The sequence below is a fragment of the Melospiza melodia genome, chromosome 11 (genome assembly GCF_035770615.1).
Source record: "Melospiza melodia melodia isolate bMelMel2 chromosome 11, bMelMel2.pri, whole genome shotgun sequence".
In the NCBI taxonomy this organism is placed as follows: Eukaryota; Metazoa; Chordata; class Aves; order Passeriformes; family Passerellidae; genus Melospiza; species Melospiza melodia.
The window spans coordinates 10,958,328-10,972,070 of record NC_086204.1 but is presented as its reverse complement, the minus strand read 5'-3'; the positions used below and the strand labels follow the sequence as shown (position 1 = coordinate 10,972,070).

At 38.3% G+C, this 13,743-nt stretch overlaps 1 protein-coding gene across 1 annotated transcript; it reads right to left on the bottom strand.

Annotated features, from left to right (window-relative positions):
* Nucleotides 1-1,138: 1,138 nt before the first annotated feature.
* FNDC7 (fibronectin type III domain containing 7) lies at nucleotides 1,139-13,569 on the bottom strand. The gene is made up of 13 exons (XM_063165569.1): nucleotides 12,861-13,569; nucleotides 12,411-12,429; nucleotides 10,428-10,682; nucleotides 9,522-9,782; nucleotides 8,743-9,000; nucleotides 7,222-7,476; nucleotides 6,262-6,519; nucleotides 5,594-5,848; nucleotides 4,462-4,716; nucleotides 3,664-3,924; nucleotides 3,063-3,092; nucleotides 2,481-2,543; nucleotides 1,139-2,008 (listed from the first exon to the last, which is right to left on the bottom strand). Exons 1-12 carry the CDS (start codon nucleotides 12,921-12,923, stop codon nucleotides 2,506-2,508), a joined length of 2,208 nt encoding a protein of 735 aa, XP_063021639.1. The 5' UTR covers nucleotides 12,924-13,569; the 3' UTR covers nucleotides 1,139-2,008; nucleotides 2,481-2,505.
* Nucleotides 13,570-13,743: the final 174 nt, after the last annotated feature.

Here is a 13,743-nt window from a genome sequence, read left to right as displayed (position 1 = left end):
TAGATGCTTGAACCCTTTGTCCCATTGTGCAGCGCATGTAGCTTTAAGTATGGATGACCACCAGCTATTAAGCAGGGTAAAGCAGCATTTAAGTGCCACTTTTGATGTTTTGCAATGAGGTTGTCATTGTATCTCTTTTACTCTTCACCAGCAATAGTTAGATGTGGTAGAACACTAAGTCTCAGTAAATCTGGGTTGAGTCTGAAATCAGCTGAAGGGTAGATTTTTGCGACTTCTTTCAGTGGATTGAAATCTAAGTTTGGAGCTATTATTCTGTGTCGTATGAAACTTAAAACAGTGTATATTTTAAATAATATATACAAAATTTTTTGCAAGTGTTCATATTTGTGTAATTCCAACTAAATACATATTTACTATTATGCATTGAATTTAAATTTTTTATTAAGTAAGCAATAATGAAGTTATCTACTATGAACCTAGGTGGTTTTAATCACTTCATTTGTTAGTGCACGTGATTTCACAGATACTGCTCTCAAAGCATCCATTTTAGCATATCCATAGGCTGCCTACCTCCAAGCCTTCAACAGGAATTTTCTTGTTCTCTAGTCTTCTTTCAAGAGACAGTGGGGTTGGGTTGTTTGGGGTTTTTTGGTAAGATTTTTGTTGTTTGCTCAGTTGAGAATTTTATTGCTTGGGGTTTTTTTGCTTCATGAAGTCCAGAGCTTCATGTGAGTACAGAAACAGTGTCTACAAAAATATGACATTTAGTTGTCCTTTCCTGTGATCTGAAGCCAGCATGACCCATAAAAGTGTGTTTACCTCAGTCTGGAGAGAACCTGCAACCAATCCTGACCAAATCAAATTTTTTAATCAGCTCAGTGAATTCCAAGTGCTGTTTCACATATCAGCAGTGTTAACTATTAGACAATTGTTACTAGACAATGTCTAATGCCTGAAAAACACCTTGAGGTTACATACTGCCGTAGTAGGAGGTGTATATGTGGCTCAGTTTCATTGTGTTGCTTTTCCTCCCTGTTTTGCTAAATATATATCTCCTACACATTTTAGAGCTGAATCAATGTGTTTTTTCTTGAAATCATAACTCCAGCTTTTTGCTTTTTTTTCCCCAACAGACATACAAATAATACATTCTGATACAATTACACTTCAGTGACAAAAGTGAGAGGAGCTGATGAAAATAGCACTACAACGTTGTTTGTAGTAATTGTAGTAGTGTGTAATTGAGGTGTTAATTAATTCTCAGGGAAAATAAGAAAACATACCCCAACAGTTTAGAATGGCTTTAAGTACATTAGAGTTAGTATTAGAGCATGGAATTATCTGAATTGCTCAGGTGAAAAGAAGTAGCTCAGGGCTTGAATTTGGTTCCAAAAGAAACCAATTGCTTTAGATCTTTAAAAACCCAGTTAAACACTTAACACTGTGGTGACAGTGTTTGGCAATGATGTCTGTAAAGAACAAATACTGACATAGAACCCTCAAGAAAGAAGGCTGTTTTTTTTTTTTTTTTTTTTATTAAGTGAGAAAACCAACTTTCTATTAACTAATGCAGAGCAGTTTTAAATGTTTGATCGTGACTAAATGCAGATCATGTTTTAAGAAGCAGCATGCAATTCTTGGGCCATCTACAAGCAACTTACTGAAGCTGAGATTCCCTTGAGATTTTGCACAAGTGATCAGAAGCATTGGCTGAGATACTTAACATGTGTTCCCTGAAGAAAGAAAATTTCCAGAATGGATAGTGTCTGTTTTTATAAGCTGAAAATAGTGCTAGAAACCCTGTTGTCTTTGGATACCTCTGTACACATGAGCTTCCAAAAACTCTGTTAAATGACACTTGTTTGTAGAACCATTGACTTTAAACTTTGCTTTCAAAGTTGGCTGAAAAAGCAACCACTGTGGAGTATGATTATGGATTAGGTCTCAGATATGGCTGGGTGTTCAGCTTTCCTACTCCCAGTCCTCAAGCAGCTGTGAACGTTGCACTTAAGCACAGATGTGTCTTTCCAGCTTCAGGGGAAAAAGACTGAAAATAACATTTAGGGAGAATGGTGTTATGAACAATCTTAACATCCAGGATAGCAGTAGGTGAACAGCAGCAAAAAGGAGATCAGCCTTGGGGAAAAAGTCAGCAGTGATTTCTTGTCATTCCTCTGAGACAGGAGCAGAAAGTAGTCCAGAACAGCAGGAGAAAGTAAATGAGTGCTGAAGAATATTTTTATCTGTTTGGATTTAAGGGCTTTTCTGGGAAATTACAGCATAGTGAAGTGAAGGCTTAATGAAGTGAAAGAAGGTTGTTACAAATGGAGGAGAGGACAAATCAGTAGTTTTAGTAGAAATAAATGACAAGAGATTTCAGAGGTAAATATGATGGATTTTAACAAACCACTTGCGATATACAGGGCTGGTGATGCATTTCCCTCCAATCCCAAAGATTTAATCAGCAGGAAAAGTTGGATTCATACATTCTAATATGAATTGTGATTCTTATAACTTACCTCCTTATCTGAACCAGAATTTCATCTAGATGTGTTTTGCATTACTCTTTCCTCTATAAATAACTATAAAAGAATTTGGAAATTAAGACAATTCCAGTTAGGGAAAAGCAACTGTCTTGAGAAATTTTTATTTCAGTGGCTGCTTTTGAAGTTGTTTCTAGCAGTTTACATAGGCAAACAAAACATTATCCTGCAGAAACCCAGAAGAAATAAGGTAGAATAGATTGAGGTAAGCCACACTTTTTTTTTTTGTTTACCTTTTTGAAAATAGAAAGCAGAAGTGCCACCTAGTTTCATTTGTAATGGAATATGGGAAGGCTATAAAAGATAATCCTGCCTTTTATTGTGTGCTATCAAATTAGCAGTAAGTGTTGTGACCATGCTTGATTATATACAGGCCACAATATAGGTAACGTTTTGTTTGGGTTTTTTTTAAATTATACATTATAAAATGAGATAAACCTGTATAACACTACCAGAAACCTTGACTATCAAGTCTATATGTTATATACATCTTATATGAAGGTGATGCAAAAATATTCTATAAACTTCATGAATTTTTAATGAATGTATTGCTCTTACCCATTCCAACAGAGCTTCCAGAACAGGTGACTGAAATGACATGAAACAGGGAAAGTGTTAGATGTCAGGTTGTAAGCTGCAAAATATTATTAGTCTACAGTATGTAGTCCATCTGTACTACTAGGCAACCCCATCAGATAGCAGTAGTTTTATAATGGATTAAATCCATGCCTTGGGAATAGCAAAGTAATTTCTTCCCCTTTAAAAAAATTTTTACTTTAAAAAATGTGATTAGGAGTGATTCATTGCAGTTATTGATTTGTTTCTTTATTTAAAAAATACATGAAACAAAATGCTCATTTATTTGCTTGTATATTCTAACCATTCCTAATCTCCCAACTGAACATTAAGTTTTCTATATTCACCAGGATATGGGTGATCCAGTTGGAGGCAGCTGTGCAGATAAGTGTGCCCAGACCTAAATGCTGCTGTGAAATTCCCATTGCAGATATTGCAAGACTGCACTCATGAAGTTTACTCTGCAGTCAACACTAGAGCAGAAAGGTTTACTCCATGCCACCTTTACCTGCATAACTTTGGATTACATTGTAGCCATCTAGCATTAAAAAAAAATTTTAAAAAAATCAAATTTAAATTCTACCTGAATATATTTTCTTAGGACAGAATGTGAGCTTTGGCCCCTTGTTGATCACTGGAGCCACCAGCACAGTGTAGACATCCCCACAGGGTATCCTGGTGATATCACAGTGACTCAGACCCGAGCTGGGGGTACAGCTGAAGTTGCCCTTTGAGCCATGTAAATCAGCATTGTAGTTTATTGTTTCATCAGAAGCTCGCCAGAACACCCTGATGCCATTGTTGCTGAGTCTATAGAGCTTCACCCCAGAAGGACAGCAAGCGCCTAAGAAAGTAAAAAACATTAATGAGCAAATTTTGTGAACTCACAATGTATTATAAATTTCTAGACTGCAGTTTAAATCAGATTACTATGATTACCAGCATCTCAAAGAGAAAGTTATTCTTTCACAAAGCCAAAATAATTCTTAAACTGAACTAGGAGAGAAAAGTTTTAGTGTCATTTTATGGAGCGGGAATTCTGTCATTTTTTTACATGTTGGAATGTTTTTGCTCTCACCTGGCATAAGACCTACTTTGGAATGCCCAGAATCCTTTTGAGTTCTCTAAAATTTAATTATGCCACAGCATAATTTAAATTAAAAAAATGTTTCTGGAGCAATATTATTAGAACTTTTTTATATGGCCAGCTGATGGCTGTTGAAAGAACAAGTCTTGATTATAGGCAAATAATCTGAAGTGCTTTCATTTAAAGAGGGAACTGCAGGTGTATTAGCTGTGTGTTGAATTTCAGCTTTGCTATTTTTATGAGAGGAACACCACACAAAGTTTTTCTTCCCAATTGCATTTACACTTGACGTACTGGAAGAATATCCCTGATAGGTGCAGCTGGATGTCAAACCCGTCTCACTGATGGCTTTCAGGGACACTGTATAGTTGGTGCCACATGTGATACATCCCAGGAGACAGTAGGTCTGAAGTGTGTGACACTTTGCCTGTCCTTTTGGAGACTCCAGTGTTGTTACATATGTCTGTGCACCCCTCCCAACAGACCAGCTGATGTTGGTTACTGACTGTGTCACTTGAGTTAGTATCAGGTCACTAGGGCAACAAGGAGCTGAAAGAGAACAAAAACAGAGAAGTTAATTCTGTTTTGTACCTGGAAAATGGAAGTTGTTTGGAGGGTTGCAGGTAGAATAGTACATGATTAGGATTAAAGGAATTAAGAAGTGCATATTTTTCAGGCATGCTTAAAAATAGTTGACTCTGCTGGAAAGCCTCTAATACATAGAATGTTAATGTAAGATCAATTTGTCTCTAATTATGGGTTAGAACCCTGGAATTATTATAAAATGATTGTTCATCAAGATTCTAAAAGTTTTTAAGATTTTTCATCAGAATATCAGAGTACATCTGTAGTTTAATTAAGCAGGGTCTGTCTCTACCCCTCAAGTCATATATCTCATTCCAGCTCTGTCTCTGTTTAAAGTCTCTTCCTCTACAATGTAAAATGACTGCAGCCAAACTGCATGTTAAAACTAGATCCTGGTGTATATTAATCTCTGCCTGGAGAGGTGGTAGAAAACAAAACCTGTTAAATTAATAGCAGGAATAGTGGGTAGGATGTTCTTTAATTTGTTCTTTACAACTGTTTATTTGTTGACCTGGACATGACCTCATTGCCTCTCCTGGTAGTACTAAATATCAAAATGCTGACAAGAATTATGCATTACATTAGTGGCATATGTTATTGCATTTTAGTTAGCTGTGCCAGAAGATTATTGGTTGCACTAAGGCCTCTCAGTCTGAGGCAACTGCCAAATGACCCTTCCTTGTCACACACAAAGATACAGACAGGTTTACAAAAACAGCATCCAGCAATACATAGTACAATGTGCATATATTGTAAATAAAAAATAGCCAAAACCATAGAGTCATAGAACTATTTAATATTATGCTGCTAAGTATGTTGAATTATATAAAATTCCTCATACCTGTCTCTAAAGGGATACTGTAGCTTGGTAAGCTCTGTCCTGCTGCTGATCTTGCTATAGCACTTACAGAGAAAGCAGATCCACAGGGAAGATCCATTAGGGAACAGGAATTCTTGGTGCTTGTGCAATGCCAAAGTCCAGCCTCTCCTCTGGCAGTGACAACGTACATAGCTTCTTCATTGTTAGCTTGCCACTGCACACTGATTACAGATGGACCCTCCTTTGAGATATTTTTAATTTCAGGACTGCAGGGAGCTGAAATATTTAATATTAATAGTATTTAAACAGTTTATTTATGCATACTACATAAGTTACATGTGAAAATTAAATCACTTCAGAAAAGCATATGATCTTTATATGCTTTACTCCTGGTGAGAATTTAGAAATTGTGACAGAACAGATAACGTAAGGATTTTGTGTATAAATTGTAATTCTGATTTTCAAAATACTGAAGCTATCAGAAGCTTTCAATACAAATTTGATATAAGTTCCCCCTCTTATAGTGTATTCTTACGGACTTTCAGTTTTGGAGTTGCTGTTTTTTAAAAAATTTTTATCAGCGAACTTAGTTAAACAGCAACTTAGCTCTCCAGTAACGTTTTCATGCACGAATCACTGAGCTGTATAATAACGATTTGCTCAGCTAGGGCAGCATGAGCGATCAGTACCTGTGGGCACGCAGTGAGGCGCACACGCGGCGCTGCTGCCGCGGGCCTCGCTGAAGGAGCGCACGGTGATGTTGTAGGGGGTGCTGCACCGCAGGGCCGACAGCGTGCAGGCCGCGGCCGTGTCCCTGCACAGCAGCACGCCGCCGCCGCCCGCCGCCCGCGTCTCGTACAGGTCCGCGCCTCGCACCGGAGCCCAGGCCACCCGCACCGTGTCGCTTGATACGAACACGGCCCTGAAGTCACCTGGGCAACAGGGAGCTGCGGACAGAAAGGCAGACAGGGAAACCCGAATGGGAGTGGGGAAATGGTGCTAATAAAAACCTTGTTTCATTTATCTGTGTGCTTCATGCCTTCTCCAAAGTTGACCGGTACTGTGCAAACAGCCCAATGAATCCAAGATTTACTTCTTAAATTAATTCAGTGCCACTCCTTCCAAATCGACAGAGGACATACTAGTGTTTAGGTCAGACACAGGAATTATACATATCTTTGGTTTAAAATTTTAAAGGTCTAGAGATTAAATAACAATGTTCTTTTCAATGTTGAACTTACTATTTTTTTCATTTTCCAAGTATGAAAACTCCCTCCAAGTATGAGGAAGTTGAAGACTTTGGTACACCCTTCCTGTGGTAAAACCAAAAAGAACCAAAAACCCAGACAGGACTAGAATTCAAATGTTATGCCAGGTCTGTGTGTTATTCATATGTCCTTGCCTGATGATTGTGAATTGTTAAACTGTTTTCAAATTTGTATGCATGTTGTTGCACTTGACTATGCAAGTTAAGTTTAATTGCAATGTGAACTGTTTCTTTTTCTCTGCCAACCTTTGTGTGTTATGCCCAAAACCTGAATAAAAATAGAACTTTAAGTCATTATCTTCCCGTAAAAATGTCCAAACAGCTCAACCATAAATACAGTTAAAGGATCCAAATGAATTTGCAGGAATACATGGCTACTTACCAGTAGTGTAATTGAGTACATCACCTAAAGGACTCTGTCCTGCCTTGTTATATGCAAAGACACTGATGAAATAAGTGAAACCACAGTCTGACTGGAAATGGCACTGAGTATGTGATGTGTTGCAGTGCACTTCCAAGCCATCATCACTCTTCACAAAAACCACGTAATAATGACCCAAACTGACACTAGACCATGATACCAGCAAGTGCCCAGGTTCATCCTCCTCAATTGATATGTTTACTGGTGCACAAGGAACTGAAAAAAAAATGAAAACAAATTCTCAATACAATTATTTTTTTCTTTCTTGAAGTTATACTCTTGGGGAATAAAGGAAAATCAGTGATATATTGAATCACACAGAATATAGAATTATTCTACTCAGCTTGAACAGTTGCTCTGTCTTGATCAAGAAAACAGCAATTTAGCAGCCTTTACAGAGGTTGGTGCTTATATTTAGATGACAAGTGGATATGATTTTTACACAACAAAATAGATACTACCATCATGTTTTACAGAGACATTTGTTTAAGGAGCCCTCTGAACAAAAAGTGATGCCAGGCAATATTTCAAAAGAAACTGGCACAGTGTGTGCTCACAAATAGTAGGTTTGGATGATAATTGGAATACTAGCATGAATAGCAGTTGGCATCCAAAAGCCTCTATGTGTGGAAACCCTTTATACTTTTTATAAAATTTACTGGCTGTGGCTGAGTAGAACTGTCCTTTGCTTAGGTTTCCTTTCTGTTGGCATTCCAAAATGCCACATTGAATTGCAAACTCCATGGCTTTTGTTTAAATAATATTTACTTTCTTTCTAGTTCAGTAAAGTGCAGCTTGCTGCTATTAGAATGAATATATGTGATCTAGCTGAAGCAGTGTTGGCTGAGATTACAGCCCACAGCTTCATAGCTATCTGGCATAAGGCTCTCTCATCCTGTTAGATGCACCAGAGAGTTGCTCCCATGATTGATCTCCTATCAAAAGCCAAAATGAGGCAGATTACATCAAATAACTAAATACATAATGTTGTGCATTTCAAGTAGCATATAATATGAAGAAATTGTTTAGATTTTGATTACATGGGCAGTTCATCTAACAGGTCAGGAAACAACAATCTCTGACATGGCAGTGGTGCTGTAGCTGCACTGAGCAAGCTATTGTCCTGAATATGGTTGATGGTTTCTTAATTTAGTCTAGTGGTGTTACTTTGGCTAAATGTGCTTTTGTTGATCCCTTTCTAACTAACAACTTGATGTGACCCAGAACAGTTCTATGCTCAGAGGCAGTTCTTAATGTCATTTCCTCACAAAGTTGTTCCACCACTGCAAGTTTTTGTCACAGAAATATGAAAAATGCTTAGGCTCTTACTCCTGCAAGAGAGAAGTATATGACATAATTCACGAACAAAGGTCAGAAGCAGAACTATTTGAGAATCACCTGTGAACTGCAGTGGACTCATTTACATTTGAAATTAAAGAAGTAGATGTTAAAATGAGCTACATAATAATCAGTGACACATACTCGTTTTTAAGCTCACTGCATCAGTAGGTTCACTGGATCCAGCATCATTGTGTGCTGTGACAGACACATCATATTCAGAGCTGCACTGCAGGGATGGCACCATGCAGGAGGCAGAAGATGTGTTACACCTCAGTTTCAGGAGTCCACTGGAGACTGTGACACTGTAAGTTAGAGCTCCTTCTGCTGGCATCCAGGAGACAACAGCTCTTAAAGCACCGCTATTGAAAGCTACTTTAACATCCACTGGTGCATTAGGACCTATGGTATATCAATTTGGAACACATAAATATAACTTAGATTATAGCCTACAGACATGATCTCTTTCTCAACTTGTGAACTAAATGCATTTTTTTTTGAGTGCAAACTTTACCCTCATTTATGATAAAATTACATTTTAAAAAAGAAGTAGTTCTAGTTGACCATGGCTGAACTCCCTGCTTATTTGAATATTTGCTTCTCTCAATTAGAAAAGTCCTCAAAATCAGTCTGAGTTTGTGTAACCCTTATCCAGACCTGTCCTAAGTACAACTTTAGTTGTACTTTAGTGTACTTTAGTGACAGTAATTGCTATCTTTGCCTCAGTACTGTTCACTAAACATAGCCATGTCACCTGAGCTTTCATAAACTTTGAGATCGGGCAAAAATATAATCTGAAAATCTACTCAATGTATCTTTGAAAAACATAATACAATCACAAATACACACAAATACTTTCTGGTATATTGTTGCTGTGTTGTTCTTCGAATGCTGACTTGGTTTCAGAAAAGAAAATTTCTTACTTGTTCTTTGGTTATATGTGAAATCATCTCCAGGCATCCCATTGGCATTCCAGGCATAAGCCTTGATAGTATACAGAGTTCCTGGATCTAGATTTGTAAATATCAGGGAGGTGTTGGTGGTGTTCTGCCTCAGCACTCTGCCCAAGCCATCTGATCTCATGAGTGACACAGAGAAGCCAGCTGCCATAGGCACAGCTTTCCAGCTCACTGCAATGGAGTCACAGCTCGGAGAACGAACAGACAGGACCGGAGCAGCCAGGACTGTTAAGAAAAAACAAAATTATGCTTTTGGTTTTTCAGTAGGACAGCTTGAAAAGGCCAAATTTAAAATGAATGTACAGAAAAAAACAACCACTAACCCTGAGAGACAAATTCAGCGACAACAAAACCAGAAAAAATAAATTAATGCAAGATCAACAGAACAAATTTGGAAAGTGATTTGGTGCATCAATTATTGTATTACATGTTTTGTGAAATGAACAAAAGTTATACAGAAAGTGGGAAGGACTGCATGTGTTGAAGAATGAAGATCACCAAGAAGATACTGCATTTCCTGTCCTCTAAGTTTCACATTGTCTTCCTATCTTATACTTTTGGTTGTTTCTTTATTTCTTCTATTCCTTCAAGTTATGCCTTTTGTTAAAGTAAAATACATATATTCATACAAATTCTAGTGAAACTCCCAGCTGAACTTTTAACTTACTGTACCATCATAAAGTAAACCATTAATTCAGACTTTTGTCCTGGTCATTAAATCAGATGGCTGAATTCTAGTCTTCAAAAACTGAAAGAAGAATGTGATCAGTACAATTTAAAAAAAATTATAATACTTCAGGACTGGTACATGCATAAATGCTTTATGTTATAATAACAGACAGAATTTGACATAAGATTTTGAAAGCTGACCTGTTTTTACTTTTCTGAAAGGTGAAGGCTGGCTTTTTCCTCCAGCACTGATAGATCTGACAGTGATTCGGTACAAGGTGGCAGGCTTCAGTCCCGTCACTGTGCCTGGAGAATTTTTCACTATAGCTTCAACAAAGGAATCTCCATCTTGTGCAGTCAGCATGTAATTAGTAGCCCCAGGTACTGCTCTCCATTCCACTGTGATACTGTTGCTAAGTTTTGAATAGGCTTGGTCAATAACAGGTATATCTGGAGCTAAAATGGGAATAATGAGAGACGTACTGAAGTGGGAAAACACAGTCCTGTGGAATGTTTCACAAAGACAAAAATGTAGGAGAAATAGTCTACACTTTCTATGAATGATTAAAATTTGAGTTAAATGGACTTTCAGTGAACATTAACAAAATACAGAGTCTTGTGATATTCTAGATCAAATTTCATCTTTCCATAAAAATACTCCAATACTCTGAAATCACTATTGCAAGACCATTATTTAACCTAGGTTTCACTGAGAGGGTCTCCTTTAGAGCAAATTAACTATATTACTAACTAAAGTGATATACAAAGCAATATATAAAAAGAAGATGTATATATTTATACAAAGCAGTCTGAAATAGGACGCTGAACCATAGGCATTTCCATATTAAAGCAACATACAATAATCTAGTCTGGAAGGGGTCACAGGAACTCACCTAACCCCCTGCTCAGAGGGGTTTTGAAAATATTTGATTTTGGCAAATCAAATATTGTAACAATGCTTTGGTGTTATGCTCTACCATTCAAAAAGAGCTCGTGTGTACTGCAGACACAAAACTAACTACACCAGTGTATTTCTTAACCACAAGTAATTTATGTTCAGAAATCAGGATTTTCACACTAAAATAAGCATTTACAAAGCAATTACACATGTTGCAAGGCTGCAAAACACTCACTAGAAGAGAAAAAAGATAAAATGAAGGTACATCCCAGATAAAATTAAGAGAAGAAATGTAGAGGTATTTGGGGTGAAGCAGGTATTTGTGGCAAACTTGTTCATAGGAAGGCAGCTCACGGGGGATTTGGGAGACCTGAGCAAGTTTTATACACAGCTGCTCAGCTAAGTGCTAACATCTATATGCTGTTATATATATATATATATATATATTTTTTTTTTTTTCTGTCCTGGACTGTGAGCAAGACTTAGACCTGGGTGAGGATTTCCTGCACAGAAATTTTTATGAATTGTTACGAAAGACAATATTATAGAACAAACTAAAAAAAATTACAGTGCAGTATTTTGCTCCACAATTGTGAAAGACCCATCTGCAAATGCTCCATAGGCATGGTCAGACAGAACATCTGGGACCATTTCTACAAATGGGGCAAAAGAGGGTGTCTGACTGTAACTGATAAGAACGTGCTTGGGACTAAGAGCAGATGTTAATTGTTAGTTGAGTAGCTGTGTATTAAATTCCAAAACCTTGGAAATATTTGTCCATAGGAGATTGTGTTTCTTCTGGTGTGGTTTTTATTTTGGTTTTGTTTGTTTGTTTGGTTGGTTGGTTGGTTTGTTTTTTTTTTTTTTTTGAGGGAGGGTGATGGAGTTTTCATATTTCTTTTGGGTTTTTTTGGTTTTTTAATTATCAAAATATACAACAATTGGTTGTAAATATGGGACAGTGTGAATTCCATTTGTACCACAGCTATATAATGAATAGCAGAATTTGTTCATCAGAGTGTTCTCCCTGGTTTAAACTAGTATTAAGGCACAAGTCTGAATATTTGCATGAGTGTCCAACAGAATTGTGACTCTTAAAAATGAGATTTAAAATTTATAAAGACATCAATGTAATTTTACAAGCCTGAATCAAACATGAAAACATTTTTTGTTTGCAAAGCTGCTAGAACTTACAGAATATTTTATTAAAAAGCACAAATGGGTATTCTCTTCAGACCCATTCAAAAATAGGCAGGAAAAAACAAATAACCATTTTGAGTATTTACCTGTGTTTGCTGAAAATACCTGAAAATGAAGATATAACAAAATTAGAAATACAGTGTGACATACTTTATTTGGAAAATTAAAAATCTAAGAATGTTAGTAACAATAACCCAAAATATTTTGTTTATTAACACATTTTACTGATATTATGTATTTGCTCAGATTCTTTAAGCATGGAAAGAGTACACAACCAATGAGATTTGGTACAGGTATGCAGATTGCACTGCTTCTGCATTTCCCCCTCTGAACCTGCCTATTAATCCTGTTTGCAGTTGTTGACACACTTTTGAAGTATTTTTCAATCGTATGTAAACAGTGCAACACTGTGATAGTATCGGAATACCGATGTGGAAGCGGATATCTGATAGTGCTCCACCCTAACTTTTAGTTTGCTTTCCCGAAGAGTACAGCATCATCGCTCAAATGGCTTTCAGGAGGTAAGTCGCACTCACCATTTCCAGGCAGCCGAGAAGCACTCCAGTAAAGGCTAACGATTTACTTTTCGCACCGCGCATCTTGTCAGAGCTTGGTTCCAGCTTCACACGGGGCGAGCGGAGGCCGATGCCAGCGCTGTTCCCCCGCGGCGCTGCCACTGCAGGCTGGCACTGCCCGGGCCAGAGGAGGCGGCGTTGGGCCGGCCGCTCCTCCCTGCGGGATCACAGCTGGACAGCGGCCACCAAACCCGGGGACACCACCAAGCCCGGTGACACCACCAAGCCCGGTGACACGGGGCCACCACAGCATCGGCTTGTGGCCGCATGGCTGGTGGGCGTCTCTTCCCTCCTGTTACAGGGTGCAGATTCTGTATGGTTTATACAAGACTCACAAAATAATTAAGCTAAAGGAAATTTGGTCTTCGGTTTATTGTCTATTGCATTTTTGCCCGCTCACAAGGATCTTATTTTCAAAATGTCGGGAATGATGCCCTCATTGTACTCCCCTTTGAGTGGCACACCGCCATACAGACTAGGAACTAACTATTCTTCTTCATACCTGGCGCTGTGGAAAGAATTTTTCCTCGCATTCCTTCGTATTAGTGGCCGGTGTTGGTTCCCCTTTGAGAACACAACTTTATATCTTCAAACTGTAACTTCTGAGAGACGATTATAGGCGTCAACAGCCGCTATCGTTCTATGACCCGACAGTGTTTTCCTTGGTGGTTTACACGCACGTCAGCGGGAACCTGGGGGCCGTTTCCGTGAGGGAGCCCCGGTTTGCCCCCGAGAGGACCCGGGACCAGGGCAGGTTTCGGGAGCCCCCCCGGCCAGGCGGTCTCCAGCTCCCTCTGCTCCCCGCAGCTCGCCAGGGCCGCCTCGGCGGTGGGAGCGGCTCCCG